Source organism: Trichechus manatus, unplaced genomic scaffold (genome assembly GCF_000243295.1).
Source record: "Trichechus manatus latirostris isolate Lorelei unplaced genomic scaffold, TriManLat1.0 scaffold00140, whole genome shotgun sequence".
NCBI lineage: Eukaryota > Metazoa > Chordata > Mammalia > Sirenia > Trichechidae > Trichechus > Trichechus manatus.
In genome coordinates this window covers 4516591-4541553 of record NW_004444076.1, presented here as the reverse complement: position 1 = coordinate 4541553, position 24963 = coordinate 4516591, and the positions used below count along the sequence as shown (strand labels likewise).

Sequence of the window (24963 nt, the reverse complement as noted above, 5' to 3'; positions counted from 1 at the left end):
ATTTTAGATGGCTGCTCACAAGCTTTTAAGACCCCAGATGCTACTCACCAAGGTAGAACGCAGAACATTGTCTTTATAAACTGTGTTATGCCAGTTGAGCTAGATGTTCCCCGAGACCATGGTCCCCACAGCCCCCCGCCCAGGCAAACTATTAGGTTTGTATAGCACCATGCCACCCAAAAAGAGCTGGAAACAAGTTATCTGAAACTCACTGTGAGCAAAATAAAACATTTGCTAAAAGCAGGTAACTTACATTTTAACTTCCATCAAAATATAAAAAAGTTGGTTAATGAATAACTAGTTTAACCTTTTTCTTTCATAAAGGAGAAACAGCAAAATAAAAGTTAACTTGGTGATTTTAGATTAATAAAGGAAAGAAACAAGTTCATAGTACTCTTTCATGAGAATCTAGGAGCTGGTACAGATAAAGTACAAATAATTAAAAGGCAAAAGAACAAAGAACTTTCATTTGCTTTAATCCTTCACCGGTATTATTAAAATTTTCTATGTCAGAAATAAGTGAAATGTCTACCTGCCGAGCTATATAAAAACAACTCATATGCTTTCTGTAAGTTCTATGGTGGTTATTCAGCTACGTAAACCTGAAAGTCTCTATCATGCAGCTTTTGACTTACAGCACTTAGAACTTCATCTCTGTGTCCTTCTACACCTCCAAATATTGCCACCAGAGTGTCTGTTTGGATATTCCATAATCGCAAAGCATGATCTAGTATGAAAACACACACAAAAAAATTAACATTAGCTTTTATCATTCATTATGGACTTTCAAAACCTTAAGGAAGTAAAAACTACAAAAGTGAGCTGGACTTACATTAAGTTATGTGCAGTAAAGACTAAGAATGGAATCCATATTACACAGTGACCTGAATATTTAAATCATACATAGAATTAAACAGACAGTTTGAACTTTCAAAATAAGAATGTAAGAAATATTTATATGATCTTTAAAGTATTTCAAGTTTATTTACTTCAAATAATTTTATTTAATTGATATTCTAATTTGATGGAGGTATGTTTTTGAGACCAGAAAACAAATACTTAGGGATTTAGCATAAATAAGCTTTTTACATTATGCGACAGAACAAGATACTCGCTTCCCCTTCCACTGCACTCACATTAACAAATTGAAGGAGACTGAGTAGATAAGATTTCTACAATAAACCCAAAATGATTGAAAACTGCATATATCATGACACAATTCTATAGCATGATAATCATTCTTTAAAAATTATATAGCTGTACTTTGAGTAAACTTTTTCCATTAAACATTAATAACAAAATAATGTATATTAACCAATGTTAAGAAATGCCATGTAGAGCGTGAAATATGACAACATACATACTGTACGTGAATATTAACATACATAGGTAACACCAAGAGTCAGTAATAACACTGCTGTAAAAATTATTTCTTGGTTCCAACCCATTATTTTTTATTACAGTAAGTACTTCATTAAATTTCATTTCATCTTAAAGCAGCTTTACTTATATAATTCACACACTTTAGATAATTCATCCACTTAAAGTGTACAATTAAATTCAATGGTTTTTAGTATATTCACAGAAGTGTGCAACTGCAGTGCGGTGAATTACTTAATACAGCCCATCTAGCCATAGTAACTCCCAACAAATGACTGGGTGAGGCTATGCAAATGAGGTGCTTGTAGTCCACCAAGGGGAACGGATAGCTTGCTAATAATGTAAAAAGGTACATGGCGCCATCGCAGGGGTGAGACCATGCAAATAAGGAGTATGAAACCCTAACCAGGGGATTGGTCAGTTTTGCCATCTCACTAGGCTTAAAGGTAGACAGGGAGAGAGGAGCTGAAACATGGAAGATGGCAAGGTTAGTTGGCTGAGGTAGGGCTTACCCACCCACAGAGCTAAGAGTTGTAATGTCTGCCCAAGAAGGACCCCAGCAGGGCCAGCGGCAGAGGGCGAGAAGCAGCTCTCCTGATTAAAGAACTGTATCCTGAGTTATTTCTGATCCTGATTCTGAATTGTACCAATACTTCTCTAACAAACCAATTAACTGCAAGCACAGTTCAGGAGCTCTGTGAGACGCTGCAGTGAATTACCGAACCCAAAAGACAGGAGGGGGAGTAGTTAATGTTAGAGATGATGGAGTGGTACAGTAGTTTGGAAAAGTTGGACATTTGGGACACCTTTAACCTCTGTCTCATAGGAACCAGCTTTGCACTGATCCTTATAAAAGATATTATTCATTTCGCAACCATTACCATGATCAATTTTAGAATATTTTCATCACTTCCAAAAGAAACCCTGTATCCATTCCCTGCCCCCACAACCTCCTACCCCTAGGCAACCATTAATCTACTTTGTCTTTATAGGCTTGCCTATTCTGACCATTTCATACAAATGGAACCACACCATATATGGCTTTTTATGTCCAACTCTTTCACTCACACTTACAAGGTTCACCCATGTTGTAGCATGTATCAATACTTCATTCCTTTTTATTGCCAAATACTATTCTACTGTATGAAAATATGCCAGTTTGTTTATCCAAGTCAGCTGATGGAGATCTGAGTTGATTCCACTGTTTGGCTTTAAAGAATAATGCTATACATTATGCTCTTTTAAGAACTAACTATATGGGATCGAATTCCCAACAGCAACTCAAAACATTAGATAGGAAGCTTAGGGGAAAGTGAGTTTATGTTAATGGGGGAGGAACAACTCAGAAAAGGAGGGTGAGAATGGCTGCACAACTCAAAGAATGTAATCAATGTCATTGAATTGTACATGTAGAAACAGTTGTATTGATGTATATTTTAATGTTTTGCTGTATATATTCCCAACAGCAAAAAAAAAAATAATGTAATGAACATTTATGTACAAGGTTTTGTGTGGAAATCAATTTCATTTCCTTTGGGTCTATACCTAGGAGTGAAATTGCTGGGTCATATGGCAGCTCCACATTTAACTTTTTATTATTATTATTATAGCCATCTTAGTAGGTATGAAGTGGGATCTCAATGTGGTTTTAATTTGCATTTTCCGAATGATTAAAGCTGTTGAACATCTTTCATGTGCTCACTGGCCATTTTTATAGCTTCTTTAGAGAAATGTCTATTCAGAACCTTTGCCTATTTTTTCATTGCGTTGTCTTTCACTGTTGAGATTAAGTGCTCTTTATTCATTCTGTATACAAGATCCTTATTAGATACATGATTCACAAGTATCTTCTCTTATTCTGTAGGTTATCTTTTCACTTTCTGGATGGTACCATTGGCAGCAAAATTCCTATTCAATTAGAAAAATTGTCTGATTACAAAATATGCTCTTAAAGCCTCACGGCAGACTGATAATTCTCAAGGAAGTTTCCCTGCAAAGATGATATAAATAAAGCCTTGAACTGTGAAAAGTCTGAATTGGTATTAAGAAGGAAGTTGTCTGTGGTAACAATATAAAGAAGGTGGGGACAGTAACTAAAATGAAGATGCTCCTCAGGGAGTTTTAAAAACAGGTTAGGACTAAGTGACTGGGGACAAGATTTGATGTCATTTTAAGGCATTCTACTCCACTAGGTTATCGAGTACAGCTATGTTATTTAACATATGGTACATGGTCAAAAGTTGGTTTGGGGGGTGAATAAATGAGTGTGGTGAACAAAATAAGCGTGGCAGAAGTGCTCAAGTTTTCTCCAAAAACAAAACAGAACAAAAAACTCTTAATGATCCACAAGGGGAAGAACAGGGCTAAAAGTTGTGATATTTAGAACAAGTGAGGCATTATGGCCCATGTCAATTGCAAAGGAGTATCTGAGCCCAGCTTAAGATATCAAAAGAAGAGAAAAGGTATTTCAGCTGTTTTTAGAAGTGGTGAGTTCCCAATATAAGCCTTGGTAGTTAAAGAAAAGTGACGCTGAAACATTTTAAGAGAACAGTTTTTATTTTGAGAACTTTTAATCTGAGCAGTTGTGAAAAAGGGGGCTGTAGGTTTTACAAGCCTAAGAAAAGAACAAAGTCAATCATAATAAAGAAGCAGAAATGTAACCAGAAAAGGCTATTTAAGAACAGAACAAATAAGAACAATCTAACTCATTTTCAAAAGCTCAGAAATGATTAAGAATGACTAGGAGGCCTGTATGAATCCAGAATAAACTTCTAGTGCCAATATAGGCATAAAAAGCAATGCGATGCTTTGTCTTTAGAAGTTTGAAAAATATTTCAGAGCTGTACTGGATAACTGAGCATTTTAAGGAATTCTATAGGAAATTCTTTTTAAAAAAATCTGTTTTTATACAGAAAAGCAACCAGGTCTTCAAACTGGTTTATTTGGTTCTAATCCCTGCTGATAATTTGCATTTCTAACAAGTTCCCAGTGGATGCTAATGCTGCTGATTAGGGACCAATTCTGAGAACCACTAGTAGAGGAGTGGTTCTCAAAATTTATTATACAGAAGAATCACCTCGGGATCTTGTTAAATTGTAGATTCGGTTCAGTATATCTGGGGTGGAAGTGCTAATTATCAGCAGGGGTTCGAACTGGAACAAACCAGTTTGAAGCCCTGAAAGTAACATGAGATTTTCAAATGCATTCTTTTTTACATGAATGGACAGAGTAAAGGTATCTGGTAAGATGACTTGCAAAACTATCTTAAAAACTTTAATACAATATGGTAAATAAGAAAGAAGAGTAAACACACCGAATCCTCAGCACAATTTTTTTTACTTACCTCCAACGTTAACAGTGTGTTCCATGGTTTCATGCTAATATAGCCTGAGATTTTTCTACTAAAACTTACTGCTGATAAAGATTTTTCCCCTTAGAACACTCTTTGTCCTTGCCAAATAAATAGGACTAAAAAAATATTTGCTTCTCTTACCTTTACTCACTGACAGGAGAAGATTTGGATCTCTTGGATGGAATTTCAGCTCATTGATAGCATTGCCATGGCCAACATAGTGCTACAAAAAATATAAAACAATTCAAGTTTCATCTCAAAAAGGAATAAATTCCGTTTTATAAATCTTAAGAGAATGGAAAAGTAGTTTCACTTAAAGCAGTGGTTCTCGACCTTGGCTGCATATTAAAATTACCCAACAAAGAAAGAAAAAAAAGACGCTCAAGTCGCACCTGCAGATATTCTGATTTGACTGGATTAGCTGAGGCTGAGGCACTGGCAGTCTTAAAGCAACCCCCAGGTGATTCTAAAGTGCTGCCAGGGTTAATAAAGCCAATTTAAGGTGATTTGTGAAACTCTGTAACAACTTCACAGGCTTCACATTTGAGTTTATAACAAAGTGCCTTTCATTCTACACCCCCAAGTTTGGGTGTCTTAGAAAATGGATTAATTCTCCTACTATTGTTCATTTAGAGCTTCTCAGAAAAAAGCAAGGCTGAAGGGGAAAAGTGATTAAAAAATAAAATATTGCAAATGATAAGATTTCCCCACTTTTTATTCTTTAATTTACCCAATGTGACAAATGTCTCAAAAAAAATTGTCTAAACACATCCAAACTCCCTGAGGGATGGTATTATTGGGCTGAGGGCTGGGGACCATGGTCTCGGGGGACATCTAGCTCAACTGGCAAAACACAGTTTATAAAGAAAATGTTCTACATCCTACTTTGGTGAGTAGCATTTGGGGTCTTAAAAGCTTGTGAGCAGCCATCTAAGATACTCCACTGGTCCTACCCCATCTGGAGCAAGGGAGAATGAAGAAAACCAAAGACATAAGGGAAAGATTAGTCTAAAGGACTAACGGACCACAACTACCATACCACAGCCTCCACTACACTGAGTCCAGCACAATTAGATGGTGCCCAGCTACCACGACCGATTGCTCTGACAGGGATCACAATAGAGGGTCCCAGACACAGCAGGAGAAAAAGGTAGAATAAAATTCTAACTCATAAAAAAAAGACCAGACTTATTGGTCTAACAAGAGACTGAAGAAACCCTGAGAGTATGGCTCCCAGACACCCTCTTAACTCAGTCCTGAAGTCACTCCTGAGGTTCACCCTTCAGGCAAAGATCAGAGACGCCCATAAAACAAAATCAGGCTAAATGGGCACACCAGCCCAGGGACAAGGACGAGAAGGCAGGAGGGGACAGAAAAGCTGGTAATGGGGAACCCAAGGTTGAAAAGTGGAGAGTGTTGACAAGTCGTTCGGTTTGCAACCCATGTCATGAAACAATATGTGTATTGTTTAATGAGAAACTAATTTGCTCTGTAAACCTTCATCTAAAGTACCATTAAAAAGAAAACAACCCATAATGTACATACATTCTCCAATTAAAAAAAAAAAGTCTAAAGAAAGCAATAAGCAAAGTACAAATCAAATCAGGAGTTATTTCACTGGTTTTAAATTCAACATGACAAGTTTTCACAGGTGTACATTCAAAAGAAGTGGATTTACAATATAAAAAAAAAAAAACACAAAATCTCACCTTTATGCACTGCATTGTTATAGGATTAATTATCCTAATTATGCCTCTAGATCCAGCCACAGCCAGCAGAGGATGGCTTGTATTGCTATCGTATGTCCATGCACAAGTATAAAAGTTTTCATCAGCCTAAGAAATGCCACAGTTAAGAAACTGTAATTTGTTTTTGAAAAATACACGTCAATAATGATTACAATACACTACAAAAGACTCCAAAGAACTGCTAAAGTTTTTGATATAAAAGCTCTCACTTTACCTTGTACACTCAGACTTACACAATGCTGATTTTAGGTCTAACAATCTACAGCAAACAAACAAACAAACAAACAAAACCGCAGTCCCTCCGCTCAATTTTGATTACTATTTAGCTGTTTGCACTATTCAACTACTGTCTTACAAGTACAAAAGCAGACACAGACACTTTGTAAATGAAGGAGCATGGCTGTGTTTTCCTAACACTTTATTTACAAATGTAGCCTGTAAAGTTTTCTGAACCCGAAACTCATTGCCGGTGAATTGATTCCAACTCATAGTGACTCTACTCTACCCGAGTATTTCTGACTATGCATCTCTAAATAAAGATGAACAACTATTCAGTTTTCCACCAATTTCCTGTGTCCTTCCCAATATGGCTACAGGTCACTTCTTCCCACATCTTCCACAGCAGACTGAATTATCTTGTTTGCTGGGTTTTTCAATTCCATCTGGAAGAAACATCTTATCACAAAGTTTTCAGTGCTCTGTCTAATCCTTTAGCTCAAATATCTTTTTCTTTATAAACCAATGTTTTGCAATATTTTATTTCCTCAACTGTGTGTTCATTCCACCTCCTCCTAACTGCCCCCCCCCAATTGAGGCTTTGTTAATCAAATATTTGGTGTGACTGCCAGTCACAGCTTCTGATCAACCGAAGTTCATCATAACTTCACTAAAATAATTCTAGGCAAAGACAAAGAAACAGAAGTTTTAGTTAATCATTGCTAACATTTTCTATTACTGGATTTCTAATGTTCATCTCCAACTACCCTACAATGGATTTCCACAGATCAGGAAAACTAGACAGTGAAGGAACAGCACTGGTTAAAGTTAAGAAAAGACAATACAACTTTAGGGAACTAATCAATTTACAAAATTTTCACTGTAATTATTGAAAGTCAATCTCTTCACTCAAAGATATTAAAAGCCCAAAAAAAGATACATCAGCATCCACGTAAGACTGCAACAACCGGATTTCTCCTTGTGAGTGACATTCGTATAAGGTAACCTAATGAAAATGAAAATACAGTAAATTTTAACTCAAATACAGAAACAGTCTTTTCAACTTTTGAACATATTTTAGTTACAAATATATTTTAAAGATATGACAGAAATACTGCCTTAAAATACTTCCTTTAAATTTAAGTTAACAGAAAGCCTAATGTATTACATTAATATCCAGAGTATATGAAATATTGTACTAATAATGGTTTGTTTCCAATCTTTTAAATTGATACCTCATGCATACAACTGCACCAACTCTTCAAAGTGAATAAAGTTGAAGACCTCAAAGGAAAGTATAACCACTTCCTAAAGCTGTGGTTTTTCATCTTTTAATTGAAATCTTAAAAAAGTATTTGGGTAGTTTTAGATAATTTATATAGTAATTATACACAAGAAAATCTACAATCTAGCTAATAATGAATTAATTTTTCATAAACACGGCTCACTGCATATTAACTTTCTCATATATGGTGGTCCTCATTTGTCAGTAATTATATATATTATTATAATACTAATTTTTTAAACTTCTTTACATGCTTCTTATAGCTTACATTAGCAATGACCTGTTATTAAAATTTAATAAAAGTATATATGAATACTATGAAAATCCTGTAAATTATCTATCACTATTAAATTCATAAAATAATCTCCTTTACAGTAATATTCTAAAAAAAATTCCTTAAATGGCTTCTAACTGGTTATAACTTAAGAGATAACTTTGTCTTACTTTCTTTCTTTTAAAGAAATCCTAATAGAATTTTCTGTAATTCGATAAACTATACAAAATCCTTCAAAGTCATTAAAAAAAAAGCTATCTGATAGTAGGGATTCTCTAAATGAGAAAGCCTAGAACACTGCAGTAAAATTACTGGAGCACAAATCATACTAATTCTGGTAATATGGCAGTCAGTGAAGTGTACTCTTAGGTTTATAATGATGTCTTAAAAGTGTTAAAAGTAGATTCAAATTGATTACTGGTAATGGACTATGTTCCCAACTAGGAAAAATAACCTCAATCTTTATTTGAAACTACATCACTTTTTCTCTGAATTGTTGTTTTCAAAGAATTTAGGGACTATACAACTATAAGCAGCCTGCATTTTACAACCTCTGTTTGGATGAACACCACAAAAGGCTATTACCCCATGCTATCAACTTCAGTGGTGCTTCAGTATTTCAGAATTTCAATGGTCTTGGCAAATAGTAAAAGTACCAAAGCCATAAATGTAATTAAAACTCCTTAAAGTATGTCCAGGAAGAAACTACCTAAAGCTAAATTTTTCTTTTTAAAACACAGAAAATAGGAAGGATCTAGCCCAGAATGGAAGAATGAGTGATTATATGATTCTCAAACTGTAAGAAGGGGGGAAAAAAAAAAGCTTAGAAATATGCTGACATTTAAAAACATCAAACTGAAAACTCCCTTATAAAGAGAACAGAACAAAAGAATAAGAAACAGAAAATGCAGGAAACAAATAGTATGCGTTAAAAATTACATCTTTCTATTTCTCCAAGAATCTTAGAACAATTACTAAAGATTTATAAAATTTTACTTAATTAAAATAACAACTTATGGACATCTCTCAGATTCACCCCTTATCCTATCCCTTGGGCAGGGGACAGAAGAAGTGATCTGTATTTGTTGTCAACCCATATCCAGTTAGTCTGTTAGTTAATACTGCCGTATTAACCGATAAGTAGAATGTTAGCTAAAGGAAGACTTAACAAGTTTTCCCTGAAGTGGTTTCACTTTAATTGAAAACTCCCCGGAAAGCACGAGGGAACCCTCCTGTTCACCATTCATTTTGAAGTGACTGTAATGAAACATATAAATCTTTGCAACCCAACTGTTCTGGTTTAAGTAAAGTTAAATACCAGTTTGTTTAAGTAAAAATGTGCCAGAATGGTCCTTTGCAAGATACTTTTCAAGATACTTCTGGCTTCCTTAAAAGAAAAAAAAAAAAACAGCAGCAGCAAACTCAAACAAATGTTTACTGCAAACAATTAAAACAACAGCTTCAGTATTATTTACATCCACTAGATTTAAGTTTGGTACTTATAGTCACTAGTTATGTTTATTACTTTTAAAAATCACAATTCATATCCTATATGAACGGTAAGCAACTACTGAAATCATTTCAAGAAAAAGAGCAAAGTCAATTCTTTCCACTACTCAAAATATTTATGAAGACAAATACAAAACCTATTTCATAAACAATTGCAAGTAGTATGTGAAACAGATGTGTTTAGTCAGTCTTGAATACTAGTTCTAATTTGACAATTTCTAGAATGCTTCACTTTAAGAAAAAAAATTGTCAAATCAGCTATAGATAATTTACTTCAAAATCATTCCACTTCAATATTATATTAACACTAGAGTCCCATAATCAGACTAAATGCCAAACAGACCCCTTAACACTCACCCTGTTGCTTCCTACAGTTGCAAACACTAATGGATCTCCTTCTTTACTGTGCCAGTTAAACTGAACTCCAAATAATGGTTGGTTATGATCTTCCTATAAAACAATCATGAAATAAGAATATATTTTAGAAATTAAAAAATGACAGTAAAGCAACAGACAACTGACCTTCCCCTTTATAACTTTTTTGCAAAATATGAGACATTATGTTTACCATATATAAACTGACTTTTGACACAAAAATTAAAAGACATTTGCTAGTCCAGGTCTTATGTTTTAAAATAATGACATATTATAAAGTTTTATAACTATCAAAGATGTAAATCACAGGTTAGTTAACAACTACTTATCCATGAAAATACTTTTTTTTATTTTCTTAAACCAACTTTAGTTTTCTGAAACATAATAAACTGATAATTTTGGTAGATGCACTGTATCTCTTGGGCCACAATTTATTTTTCAGAAACAGGAAACTAATAAATGACCTTAAGAGTTAACACAGTTCCTCTACCATTCACTGAACTTTATTAGGCTTAATATTTTTCTTGTAACATGAAGCATAGCAGATTTCACTCAAATTTCTGCTTTCCATTAATCCAGCTGAAAAAATTTTAAATAACCTTAAATTTGGGTCTTAAAAGAAAAACATCCCAAGTAACTTCACAAAAACAATCACTAGGAGACTATGTTGCTGTTGTTAGGTGCCGTCGCGTCGGTTCCAACTCATAGCCACCCTATGTACAACAGAACGAAACACTGCCCGGTCCTGTGCCATCCTCACAATCGTTGCTATGTTTGAGCCCAAGCTATAAGGAGGAGTACAAGAAGTAATTATTCACTTTTGTTCACAGAAGTTATCTTCCGATCTTAGTATGTTACTGGCAATCAATCTCCTGGCATTTAACAGGGACTTTCACGTCCACATTAGGGCGTTGTTTTCACTTTTAAAGCAAACAATTTTCATTTTTTATAATTTAAAAAGTCACAGCTTTAGGCTTTTGAAATATTTAGACACTCATTAAAAATACTTTCCAGATACAGTACCTAAAAGTAGTAGGTTAATAAAACTAATGAATACCTCCTTCTTTTTTTTAATACGCTGAGATTTATTTCTCTTTTTGTTCTTAGCTGCTATCAGTAGTTCCTCACTCCACACAACCCGATGCACAATGGAAGGAAATGCTGCCTGGACCTGTGCCAGCAGCATGATTGGTTGCGGATCAGACCCTTGTGATCCAAGGGCTTTCGTTCGTTGATTTTTTGGAAGTAGACAGCCAGGCCTTTCTTTCTAGTCTGCTTTAGTCCGGAAGCTCCGCTGAAAACTGTTTAGCATCATAGTAACTGGCAAGCCTCCAATGACAGGTAGTGGCTTCATATGAGCTGTACTGGCTATAAGAGAACCCAGAACTCTTGCCTAGAAGGCAAGAATTCTACCACTGAACCACCAATGCCTCCCCTCTCTCCTTTTAAAGAGGTTTAATTTGATACACTGAGCACCTAATTTTGCTACATAGACAGGAAAATAACATCATATAGCCATAACTTATGTTTTCCCAAGACTTACCCAAAAGTATTTCTAGACATTTAGAAAAGGTTAACGTAAATTTATGTCAAGATAATGTAACACACACTTTTATTCAGTATAGGGAAAAAAAACCCCAAAATTTAAAAAACAGAAAATACATGTAAATGAAAGCATCTTAAATACATACGAGTAAATCTATTTACAAAGAAAAAAAAAAAATTGAGGACAGTGATTTAAATCACCCCAATCCTTAGTTTTCCCAATATTGAATATTCGAAGTTTTAAAAAATGTACATCTTTTTCTTTGAAAACAATTACAAATAAAGAAAAGGATGAAAGTGAAATAAGCAAAAAAAAATTCAAAACTCTTAACTTTTAAGTATTTTAAACTTGAGTATCACAAGTATAAAATGTTTACCACTGAGAAATAATTCTGAAGTCTAGTATTCAACCATTCACTCAATGCTTTCTGCACATACCTTGAGACTATTTACACATTTGAAAGAATATTTGCATTTTTTTGACTTCCATTTTCCCTTTCCCCAACTTTTCCTTCCAGGTGCATTTGCCGTATTTGTAGGTGTATCGGGGCGCTCAGTGTTTGTACCACTTTCTATACTGACAGCATCATCCTGTAAGCAGTAAATAAGGAAAAATTACGTGAAATAGCAACACTGTACTTAGCAGGAAATGACTTTATTCTGGGTAGCTGGTGAATGATCAAATTCTGCAATAAATGGTAAAATTTATTACTGCCCCAAATAACAATAAAAAGCGATCTTAAAACTACATGTCAAAATTTTTGTAGATATTTGACATTTCAAAAAAAAAATGTTAATCAGAATGATAATAATGATAATAGTAATACTGCCTTGAAATAATAAAGCAATGGTCTGTGCCAGCCCCTTTAATATAGTAGCTTATTTAATCTTTACAATTCTCCATAGACTACAGTCCCCAGACGGCTCAAATGGTTTGAACCCACCCAGAGGCACCTTGGAAGACAGGCCTGAAGATTTCTCTTCTGATGAATTCTGACTCATAGTGACCATATAGGACAGAGTAGAACTGCGCCATGGGGCTTCCAAGGCTGTAATCTTTACGGGAGCAGATCACCAGGTCTTTTCTCTTCAGGAGAGGCTAGTGGGTTTGAATTGCTGACTTTTCTTCTGACTAGCAGTTAAGCACTTAACAACTGCACCACCAAGGCTCCTTTCACCTTAGGGCAGTAGTTCCTAAATTCAATCCACAGAAAGCCTTTTTTCATGAATTGCCATTAAGATCTATGAGAACAGTCTGGGACACAGTTCCTTAGGTCTATTTCCAAATTACTGCTTCTTCACATTGGCTTCATATTATAGAGATTAAAATTAACTAGAGTTTACAGTCAACTGCCATAATATAATTCGTAAAGACATTGTCCTACATCTTAGTTTAGTGAGTAGCGTCTGGGTTCTTAAAAGCTTGAGAGCACTTTGAGGGACTGAGTAGCTGGGACCATAGTTTCAGGGGACACCTAGGTCAACTGGCATAAATCCAAAAAACCAAACCCATTGCTGTCAAGTCGATTCCAATTCATAGCGACCCTATACGACAGGGTAGAACTACTCCACAGGGCTTCCAAGGAGCAGCTGGTGGATTTGAACTGCTGACCTTTTGGTCAGCAGCCATGCTCTTTACCACTGTGCCACTAGAGTTCCCAAATGGCGTAACATAGCTCATGAAGATAATATTCTACACCCCACTTTGGTGAGTAGCGTCTGGGGTCTTAAAAGCTTGCGAGCGGCCATCTAAGATACATCTACTGGTCCCATCCCACCTGGAGCAGAGAAGAATGAAAAAAACCAAAGACACAAGGAAAATATTAGCCCAAAAGACGAAAGGACCGCATGAACCAGAGACTTCACCAGCCTGAGACCAGAAGAACTAGATGGTGCCTAGCTACTACCAATGACCCCTCTGACAGGAATCATAACTGAAGAGTTCCAGACAGGGTGGGAGAAAAATGTAGAACAGAATTCAAATTCATGAAAAAAGACCAGACTTACTGGTCTGACAGAGACTAGAGGAACCCTCGACACTATGGCCTCTGGACACTCTGCTAACCCCGAAGTGAAACTACTTCCAAAGCACACTTTTCAGCCTAAGATTAGACAGGCCTATAAAACAAAAAGTAACACACATGAGGAACATGTTTCTTAGTTCAATCAAATATATGTGACCAAGTGGGCAACTCTTGGCAAAAGCAGGATGAAAAGGCAAGAAGGGACAGGAAATGGACGAACGGACACAGGGAACCTGGGGTGGGAAGGGGGAGCATGCTGTCACATTGTGGGGATTGCAACCAACGTCACAAAACAATACGTGCATAAATTTTTGAATGAGAAATTAACTTGAGCTGTAAACCTTCACCTAAAGCACAATTTAAAAAAAAAAAAAAAAGCTTGCGAGCAGCCATCTAAGATACAGCTATTGGTCTGTACTTGTCTGGCGCGAAAGACAAAGAGGGAAATCAAAGACTCAAAGAAGTAATTAGTCTATAGGACTAATAGCTAACATGAATCACAGCCTCATCTATCCTGAGCCAAGAAGAACTAGATGGTGCTTGGATGCCACTAACAACTGTTCTGTCCCGGGATACAATAGATGATCCCAGATAGAATGGGAGAAAAATGTAGAACAAAACTCAAATCCCTAAAAAGGCCAGACTTACCGGACTGGTAGAGACTAAAGGATCCTCCAAGACTATCACCCTCAGATACCCTTTAAACTCAGAACTGAAGCCACCCCCAGAGGTGACCTTTCAGCCAAATAAATGACTGGCTCATAAGACAAACAGTATAACCAGTGAGCACTGTGCTCCTTTATATAATCATCTATATGAGACCAAATGGTCAATATTTACCCTAAAACAAAGATGAGAAGGTAAGGCGGAGGGGGCAGGGAAGCTAGATTAATGAAAGCAGAGCAACCAGAACAGAAATAATGAGAATGCTGACACACTGTGGAAAATATAACCAATGTCACTGAACAATACGTATAGAAATTGTTAAATGCGAACTTAATTTGCTGTGTAAACTTTCACCAAAAATATAATAAAAAAGATTTTTAAAAAAACTGCAGTTTCAAAAAAGCATATACAAAATTCATTATTAATTCACTTAAAAACAATAGGCTATAGTAGTTCTTGGGGAACAGTTTTCTAAACTTCAAATGGTTCCAAAAGGAAATGCTTTAAAAAAAAAAAAAAAACCCACTATTTTGGAATATACTGATTAGGGGAAAGAAGAACAAACTGGATAGATAGATGTTTACTGAATATTCAAACTGTAACTTAATGCAATGAAATTAGCCTTTATACATACAGAAAATGTAAAGTTTTGAACTTCAATTCCTATGTTAAAATCACTGTTTTTAATCCCTCCCTGTTTCTCTAACATTTCAGTTCTATTACATAAGTTAAAATCTAGCGTAGAAAAAATTTTTGTTTCAGTGAAAAACTATGCATCGTCTACAGCACATCCTCAGGTTATCAGATTCTAGTCCTCTTCATTGTCTTTGAGCTTTTTTAACAATTATTTTCTCTTTTTACAATTCTTTCTTGGCCAGTAGAGATTCAAATCTTCCTTTTCACTTGGTGGAAAAGTTTGGCCCCATCTGCAATTCATCTCTACATTTCTCTGCTCCACATAAATTTGTGCTGTTTTAACTATTCCTTTGAACCAATTATAACATTTGTCTATAGGGTCGCTATGAGTTGGAATCGACTGGACGGCAATGGGTTTTGGTTACTCTGAGTAACATAAAATCTTTAACACGGGTTCATTTTCCTTTTCCTGAAAATTTTCTTTTAATCAGGGCTTAAAACCAGTTCAAACCCCTGTATGAGAATTCACCTTTCTACCCCAGGTATACTGAATCAGAATCTACATTTTAACAAGATCCCCAGGTGATTTTTACGTATAATAAACTTTAAGAACCACTGCTCTACTAATGGTTCTCACAATTGGTTCCTAACCAGCAGCATCAGCATCGCCTGGGACCTTATTAGAAATGCAAATTATCAGCAGGGGCTTGAACCCTGTCTTTAACACTATGGAAATGGTATATACACCAGCTTCTTTACATTCAGCTACCCTATGGGGTAGTTCTACCCTGTCCTATAGGATCGCTATGAGTCAGAATCGACTCGACAGCAACTGGTTTGGTTTTTTTTAAAACTGCAATTTCGCCCTTTTTTCAATTATGAATGCAGATAACATACATGCTAATGCTACTGTACCTGTGACTTTGTCACCAGTGGAAATCAGGTATTTTCATATTATAGTTGTTACAGATCTCAAAAAACTGTTTATACTCATCACTATCAGACCTGCAGCTAGAGCTTGTTATTTAAAGTCCTAATAAAGCATATACATTACTACATCTCAAATTTGTTTTAAAAATACTTTAATATTTTGTAATTGATGTTGTTTGTAACCTTACATGCTGAGAAATAAAATTAAAAATAGACAACTTTAATTTCAAGGTGTTTGTCTTACCCATGAACCCAAAATTAACAATAAAAGCCTGACATCCTCTACCCTCAAAACAAACAAACTGTAAAACTGTTTTTTCACCAAGAACTGCTAAACTACTTTGCAGCATTCCCCACTAGCCCCCGCCCCCAGCCTAAGGAGTATTAATCAGAAAATTGAGGTCCACTTTAACACAGCTATTAATCTTTGCAAATTCTTCTGTGACAAGATATCTGTTAACCATAAGCTAGCTCAGAGTTCATCTAAAGAAAAAAAAAGTAACTTTAGGTAATTTCCCTTGCTTCCTGGGAGATGAGGCACCTTTTATCGTTTTAAAAACCTCAGAACAATACCTAAAAATTTATGCAAATAAAGGGGAAGAGGGGAAAAGCCAGGCCAGGCCAGAAACTACCTAGTAACCTGATGTCAGCAGATTTCAGTAAGAGGGGAGCAGGGTTCAATCACGTTAAGATTAGCCAATGGTTGATTTTCTATTCTTCTCCCTCCTCTTCTCTTTAAAAGCATCATCATAACTAGCCAACTTTGAGCCATCTGTTTTTGTAGAATCAGAATGGTCTCCCTAAATACATATAAACGCTCAAATACACCCTGTTTTAATTTTCTCTGTGCTTTATTTTTTTTAAAACAATACTTTATTTTATACATTTAAAAATGTTATTCTGAAAGGATCCACAGGATTCGCTAAGGGGCCCAAGGCACAAAAAAGGTTATGTCACTATCCAAATGGAGGAACTTAAAAGCTTAATCCATTCCTTTGGTTCTGAATAGCTTTAAAATACACCAACTATATTCCCCTTAATGGTCTGCGAAAAGAAAAGAAGCTTTCAACTTACTTGGTCTTTGATTTTTCCTCAGTCTAAATAGGTTACTGACATAGTTGTTATACATTCTGCCTGATTATTAAGTATGTAGAAGTGTCAACTATATGATCACAAAATAACTATTGTAAATAATTAACTCTTGAGTAGTACCTACTGGAAACCCTGGTGGCACAGTGGTTTCGAGCTATGGCTGCAAACCAAAAGGTTGACAGTTTGAATCCACCAGGCGCTCCTTGGAAACTCTATGGGACAGTTCTACTCTGTCCTAGAGGGTTGCTATGAGTTGGAATCGAGTTGACAGCAACTTCTTTTTTTTTCCGGTAGTACCTATTATGGGACAGGTACTCTTCTAAGCCCTTCACCTATATTATTTCATTTAATTCTCAAAAAAATCCCAAGAAGTAAATACCACTGTTGTTGCTAGTTGCAGTCAACTTGATACCGACTCACGGCAACCCAATGTGCGCAGAGTAGAACTGCTCCATAATGTTTTCGAGGATGTGATCTTTCGGAAGCAAATCTCCAGGCCTGTCTTCTGAGGTGCCTTCGAACCTCCAATCCCTTGGCCAGTAGTCCAGCGCTTATAACTGTTTGTACCCTTACCATCTCCATTTTTCAGATAAGAAACTTGAGAAAGAGGTTAAGTACCCTTTGCCATTATCATCCCCATTTTTTGAATAAGAAACTGAGGCAGAGGTTAAGTACCTTGTTCAAGGTCAAACAACCAACAAATAGAGGATTTTTAACCCCGCATTTGGATCCAGTGTCTGTGCTCTTAATCACTAGTCTAACCTGTCTAGAGACGTTTAAGAAAATCCAGAAAGAGTAACAGGCTCCAAGGACTAGAATGAAGAGTGTCAAAAATGTTAAACCCCAATGTATGAGAATGGGAAGCACAAACGGGAAAAAAAAGACTTTAACATTCAACACCCAAACTTTCCAAGAAATTTCAAGTCTAAGATCCTACAAACTGACAATCCAAAAATATCTTTCTTCAATCCACAAAAAGAATCCTTTCCCATCTCTTCAGTGAAAATCCTGGTAGTGACACCATGCTGTATATATGATTCAGGGGAGGCAGAGCCAACATGGCCCTATAGCCAGAAGCAGAATGCCATGCCTCTGCAGCAATGACCTGAAAAACTAAATAAAACAGATACAAACATCAATCCTGGAACCATAAGCATCAAATGAAGGAATAAAGAACTCAATCAAATGCTGAATGGAATAAGAAACTGACAAAGAACGAGAAGAGCTACGGAGTGGAGGTCACCTTCCAGCTAACACGGCACGGATTCACCATCTTGGACTACAGCCACCAAGGAATGCAGACAAGGAGTATGGGAAGGCAACTTCATGGAGCTCCTAACAGGAGACAGAGCACCTGGTAACCAGGGATACACGCTTTCCCACCTACCACCTTTCTTCCCTTTACGAGGCTCCACTGCTTTCCAATGGGCCACAGTTGGTCGGCCAAAGAGACACCAGCTCACTGCCACCCAGGTCCACCCTGCCTCCACCACCCAGCCCCTTCAGTGCCATTTTGTTTGTTTGTTTTTGTTTAGCTTTTTTTTGTTGCTTCTCTCTCTCTCTCCCTCCTTTCCTTTCTCCGACCCAGCTAGCCTGGTGTGCCATCCCCGTCCCTCCTTGAGAGGCCGTGCTACACCGCCATCACCAACCAGCTCCCTCAGTGCCATTTTTATTTATTTATTTATTTGTTTTTCTTTCTGGTTGTTGTTTCTTCTTTCTCCCTTTCCTCCTTCCGTTTCTCCTGCCCACCTAGCCCCATGCACCACATCCCCCTTCTTGGTGTGCTGTGCTGTACCACTCAGCTCTGACACATGGCCTCCCCGGGTCTGCACTGCCCTCATAAGCTGGCTCCCTCAGCACCATATTTTTTATTTTTCTTTATCTTTCCCCTTCTCCCTTTTCCTTCTCACTCCTACCTAGGCCCTGCACTGTCTCCACCCCTTCCTGATGGGCTGTGCCATGTCACCCAGTGAGAGACATCGGTTCACTGCCACCCTAATTCAACCATGCCCCCAAGAGCTGGCTCCCCCATTGCCATATTTTTGTTGTTGTTTTTATTTATTTTTATTTTTTATTCTTTTATTTTCTTAATTTGTTAATTTTTTTGTTTGTTGATTTCATCTCTCTTTCCCCTCTTTCCTTTCTCTTGCCCACCTAGCCCTGTGCGCTGCCCACACCCCTTCTCGACAGGCAAAGCCGCACCACTTGACTAGAGAGCCACAGGCACACGGCCTCACCAGGTTGGCCCCGCCCCCACTCCCTGAATCCTACCATGCCGCCATTTTATTTACTTTTTTCCTTCATTTGTTTGCTTTTGTTTCTCTCCTCTTCTTTCACTCACCCACTTAGCTCTGCACATCACAGCCTCTCCCTTCCCTCCTGCCTATCTGCACTGTATGCCAAGCGCCACACCCCCGAGCGGCACTGACATGGTCCCGCTGACCTCGCCCATCACTGGCCCCCAGCCCCGCCCTGTCATCCTCAGTTTGTGCCACAAACTACCCATCCCCACCCGTCCACCCCCGCTGGACCTGTCCTGATGTACCACAGCTGAATGACGTGCCCTGCTCACCTGGACAAGGTAGTGAGACATATTGTGCCCACAGGCAAACAAGCAACAAAACATGCCCAGCCTGCCTGCCCAGACATAACCAAATAAAACAAAACAGCAGGACAAAACAAACAAATCTACAATAAGTAAACAAAGAAAATAATTTCTGAACGTACAGGAGACAGCAGACAATATCAAAACATATAACAGGACCGGATAGCTCAAGAAAGCAACCAAAATAAAACACCAGATGATCTTCTGATAGAAGAAAAGGCACTGGAACTACATGATAGGGAATTGAAAACTCTAAAATTCAGGGTTCTCCAAGAGCTGAAGGAAAATGCAGACAAAAAATAAGGAAAAAATAGACAAAATCATGGAAAATACAGACAAAATCAGGGAAAACACAGACAAAGCAATGGAAGAATTCAGAAAAATAATACAGGAACAAAATGTCAAAATAAATACACAAGAAATCATACAAAACAGCAATTAGAAATTCAAAAGATAAATAAGATTTCAGAAATGGACAGTGCAATACAAGGTTTTAGGAGCAAATATGAAACAATGGAAGACAGGATCAGTAAAACTGAAGACAAATCCCTGGACACTACTTTGAGGAAAAATCAGAGAAAAGAATGAAGAAAAATGAAGAAACCCTGAGAAAGACGTGGGGTACAATCAAAAGCAAAAATCTGCATGTGATCGGAATTCCAGAACAGGGGGAGAAAACAGAAAACACAGAGAGGATTACTGCAGATTTACTGACAGAAAACTTCCCTAATATCAAGAAAGATGAAAAGCCGACCATCCAAGAAGCTCAACGAACCCCATATAGAATAGACCCCCCCCCAAAAAAATCACTAAGACATATCATAATCACACTCGCTAAAAGCAAAGACAAAGAATCCTTAGAGCAGCTGGAGAAAAACAAAAAGTCACATACAAAGGGAAAACAATAAGACTAAGCTCTCATTACTGGGCAGAAACCATGCAGGCAAGAAGGCAATGGGATGACATATATAAAACCTTGAAAGAAAAAAACTGCCAAGCAAGAATAATATATCCTGCAAAACTCTCGCTCAAATATGATGGCAAAATTAGGACATTTCCAGATAAACAGAAATTAACGGAATATGTAAAAACCAAACCAAACTTACAAGAATTACTAAAGGGACTCCATCAGTTAGAGAACCAGCAACGTCAGACCTCAATCTAGGACACAAGGCAGCATCAGTCACACACCACCATAGGTAATGAACTCCCAAGAATAAAACAAAACTAAAAGATTTACAACAGGGAACCAAAGAGATCAATCTGCAAATGACCATGTCAGAACAATAAAAGAGGGCATAAACAGTGAAGGTGTAGAACTTCCAAATGGAGAGGAAGTCAAGGTGATATCAAGTAGTAAAAGACTGGTTTAAACTTAGGAAGATAGGAGTAAATTTCAAGGTACCCACAAAGAAAGTTAAACCTACTCATCAAAATAAAGAAAAACATAAAGTCTCCGTACATAAGCTTCAGTGTCTATGATATAGAATTTAGGAACTGAATGTGTAAGATGTAACAATTCCTAAAAAACTAGCCAAATTGAGGAAAATGAAGAATTACACCATGCAGGCATAACACTAAAAAATTTTTTAAAAGGTATTCAGAAATTATTACATTATGATAAGGAGGGTTCAAATTTTGGAGTAATACCCTTGAATGAACTATCTTTTAGACATTTTAAGGAGCCCTGGTGGAACAGTGGTTAAGCATTCAGCTGCTAACCAAATGGTCAGAGGTTTGAACCCACCAGCTGCTCTGGGGAAAAAAGATGTGGCAGCAGCCCTTGGAAACCCTATGGGGCAGTTCAACTCTGTCTTATAGGATCACTATGAGTCAGAATCGACTTGACAGCAATAGGTTTCAGACACTGTACTGACCTTATTGGATATAAACTTAAAACAAGAACCTGGTTTATATATCACTATCTGTTGACTTGAGAAAAATCAATTACTCTAAAATATCTATCAAATTTATTTTGCCACTTTTATAAAACCTAAGTGATTCGAAAGCGTGCTGCAGGATTGAGGGAGAAAAGGTTCATCTTTTTTCTAGTTAAGAAGGTTGGTATGCAAATCAAAATAATATTAGGCATTCTACAGAATACTACATAAACCTGAAACTTCCTTCTCTTGTTATCACCTGGAAGTTCCAAGGATATTTCACTAATCATCATTCATCTTTACCTTTACTTATACACTCATTCCTCAAAAAAAGAATTTTAGTTGGATTACTTGCAGAGTGAATTTCATTCTTCAATCTACATCCATAAATGTCAGTTTAGTTGTTATTGGCGAGTCATCTAAACACAGCTTGGTAAACTGTTGGGACTAGATGATTACCAAGATCCATCTCAGAACTTTAAAAAAAAAAACTCTGATTCCAAAGCCAATCTGCATTTACCACTCCGTTGCCTAAAATCTTTTAGGTCGTCCCGCTTATCTTAAACAACTTTCAAAGGAAAAACTGTCCCTTCTTATTTCTTCCTTAAAGGTCGTTCCCCCTACACGTCAGAAAGCGACCCTCTTAATCTGCTTCTCCCACAGAAAAGCTTACACACCCCATCTCCACAGGCAGGACAGGAGCAGACACAAAATCCCCTTAAAAGTTACCCAAATCCTGTAAATCGAAGATTTATTTTTCCTATCCTGAAAATCCACAGGGGTCTATGAGTGACACTGTCTCCCAAATTATTAAGAGGCCCTAACAGACTATCCACTTCCTTCCAACTCTCTTAAAAAATCTCTAACATGCCTTTTAAACTACTGGAATCTCAGGTCCGTACTCTCTCAAAATCTTCCTAAGGCCTCAACATTCTCCCTCCCCTCAATCACAGGCAACAAGATGTCAGAACAGACCACCTCACATCCTCTGCCCATCAAGCAATCATTTAAATCACCCTCCTTCGCCACGTTTCTGTTTGTCCTTGGCCCCAGCTCAACATCCCCAGAGACAAGTTTGATTTTCTCCTCCACGCCCGCATTTTCCTGAGCAGAGAGTGACACCTCTCCCTCCCCCCCACAGTTGCCCGTCCGCCCCAGCGCCTACAGTTTAAAAAGAATTTAAAACTTTCACTCCAAAGTACCGTCCCGACTGCTCCGGGCTGCACTCACATTCTCGTCTCCCGAGAGGTCCGGGTTGCTGTTCTCGTCGCTACTCAGCTTCTGTTTCTTGGCCGCAGGCATGTCTGTTCCCGCCGGCGCTGTCGACACTTCCCTCTCGGACATATTCCTCCGCCTCCCTCCAGGTTCCTGCCGTCTCGGGCGGGGCCTACGCCACACCGCCGTCAAGCAAGCCCGGCCAGAGCTTGCCGTAAAGCTGCCACTGCCGCCGCCACCTCCACCGCTCCCCCCACTGTCGCAAACCGCGCCCAGCCGCCGAGGCGGGCGTGCGTGCGACCCCGCCACACTGCTGAAAAAGGGGCGCGCTCGCGCGCCCTCCCGCGCAGCTTTCTGGCTCCTTCCCTTTCCCTACTCTCCTCTTGCCCTTTTCCCGCGGTCCTCCGGCAATTTGCACGGAGAGGTACGATCCGTTGGCTTTTGAGGGCAGTATTTCGTACGTCCCCTTTCCCACAACCGCTTCGAAAAGGAGAGATGGAACTCAGAGGGATTCTCCCTCACCCCCTTTCTCCTTCCAAAGCCGTTTCAGCCGCAATTGGCCCAAACCTTCGATCCTCGACCCGCTGCAGGGGCTCGAAAGTATGTGGAATGGACTAGACCACCAATGGCCCAAGGGACGGGGGGAAATACGAGAAGTTACCTCTTGCTTCAGCGGTGTATGCGAAGTATAGCCTTAATCTTGAACTCGGAGGATATCTCTCTCACATTATTCACGGAATCTTTCACAATTTAGTTTTTTACTGAGAACAGATATTCCAAAACTATAGACTGGTTTCCATTTGCCTCCCCCATCGAGAAGTGGAAGTTACCCGCTAGGAGACGCGCATGCGCCGGGGCGTATTCTCGCGCTGGGTCCATCCGGACCCGCCTCCTCCACACCCCTCCTATTTTCGAAATACTGTTTGCTGAACCAGGTAGTCTTCCACTCAGTTTCCGTAGTCCCGGATGGATTTCAAAGCGCTACGAAGTCGTAGTCTTAGGATGCGCTTTAAATTCTTGGTAGATATTTATGCTGATGAGTATTTATTGCGATAAGTGATTATTCTCAACCGGTTGGTGCCAATATTGGGTAAGGCTTAAGTAGGAATATCCTGTAATCATAATATGATTCTAGACCTCAAAGAATTACAGCTGAAGTTCTCTTTTTAATTGCTGAAGGATTATTAAGGCCCAGAACAACGCCAAGGCCTATAAATCAGTGGACCCTTCCAACAATGGATGGGACTTAAACGACAGACAATATATTTTTTTGACACATCAGCTATAATAAAATTTGCAGAAAGGCAATAAAATTTCTACTTCATCAAAACACTTCTATTAGTATTACCATATCTGTGCTCTTGACGGGTGCCAAATATATTGCTGAACCTTGTGGATTTGTGAGATGGGTCATTAAGCCGTATAACTGAATGAGCAGCGGGAAAAGAAGATAACAAGGTATAAATCTAGTCCTCCCCTCACCCCCCCCCTTTTTTTAGAACATAGTTGTGACTAGTTATCTTTCTGTGACTCAGTGTCCTCTTCTGTAAAAATGAAGAGGTGGGAAAGCATCCAAATTTCTATAGCACTGACTTGCTTTTATATACCTTTTCTCTTTTTGAGTTTGTTACATCACCCAAAAGATAGCCAGTCTAGAGTGCCCCTTCCATAACATTCTAGTGTACCTGAATTACTTCTGCATGATACTTTAACAGAGAAAATCAGTTTCATTATCTGCAGGCTGCAAGTCAGTCTTCTTTTGGAGATAAGAAGAGAGAACTCATGGTTGAGAATGAGAAAAGGGTGGTAAAGCAAAGGCAAGGCAGAATAAGAGGTTTTTGCAAAGAAGACTCAGGAAAAATAAGGAAGCTAAAAAAAAATTTTTAAAGTTGAGATCTTAATAACTGCAGTTATTGGTCGAATCCTAGTGTGCCAGGTACTGCTAAGCACTCCCTGGTTGGTGAGAAGAGAGATGAGACTGGTATGGAGTCAGCCACTGAGAAAGTAAGATGTGCTTTGGTATGACATTTTCATGGGCAGAGACTAACATGCTCCCTTGCCAGTTGGGAAGAATGTTTGTGAAATATACCTCTACAACTAAAGGATAATTAACGAAAGCATTTCAAATCAAAATTACTCTGTGTCTGGGATCAATGAAACCTGGGAAGTGGGAGTAAACTTGTCATAAAATCAGAAAAGTATTGAACATTTGGATAAAGGAGACATATGGG

The 24963-nt window shown here is 37.9% G+C and overlaps 1 protein-coding gene across 12 annotated transcripts in view; it reads right to left on the bottom strand.

The window, feature by feature from the left end:
• Nucleotides 1-24142, bottom strand: part of EED (embryonic ectoderm development) — a 41945-nt gene extending 17803 nt beyond the window's left edge. For 5 of the 12 annotated variants that reach the window (XR_002825488.1, XM_012558151.2, XM_023739797.1 and 2 more), the window contains exons 1-7: nt 22748-22984; nt 12123-12275; nt 10122-10214; nt 7637-7702; nt 6442-6567; nt 4874-4955; nt 636-727 (exon numbers count right to left, since the gene is read on the bottom strand). Coding sequence is in view for 9 of the 12 variants with exons in the window: in XM_012558151.2 (XP_012413605.1) it covers nt 636-727; nt 4874-4955; nt 6442-6567; nt 7637-7702; nt 10122-10214; nt 12123-12275; nt 22748-22861 (726 nt within the window). In the remaining 3 variants the exon portion in view is untranslated. Of the gene's footprint in view, nt 1-635; nt 728-4873; nt 4956-6441; nt 6568-7636; nt 7703-10121; nt 10215-12122; nt 12276-22747 lie in introns of all 12 variants that reach the window. The other 7 variants (XR_002825487.1, XR_002825489.1, XM_023739799.1 and 4 more) reach the window with 3 other exon arrangements.
• Nucleotides 24143-24963: the final 821 nt, after the last annotated feature.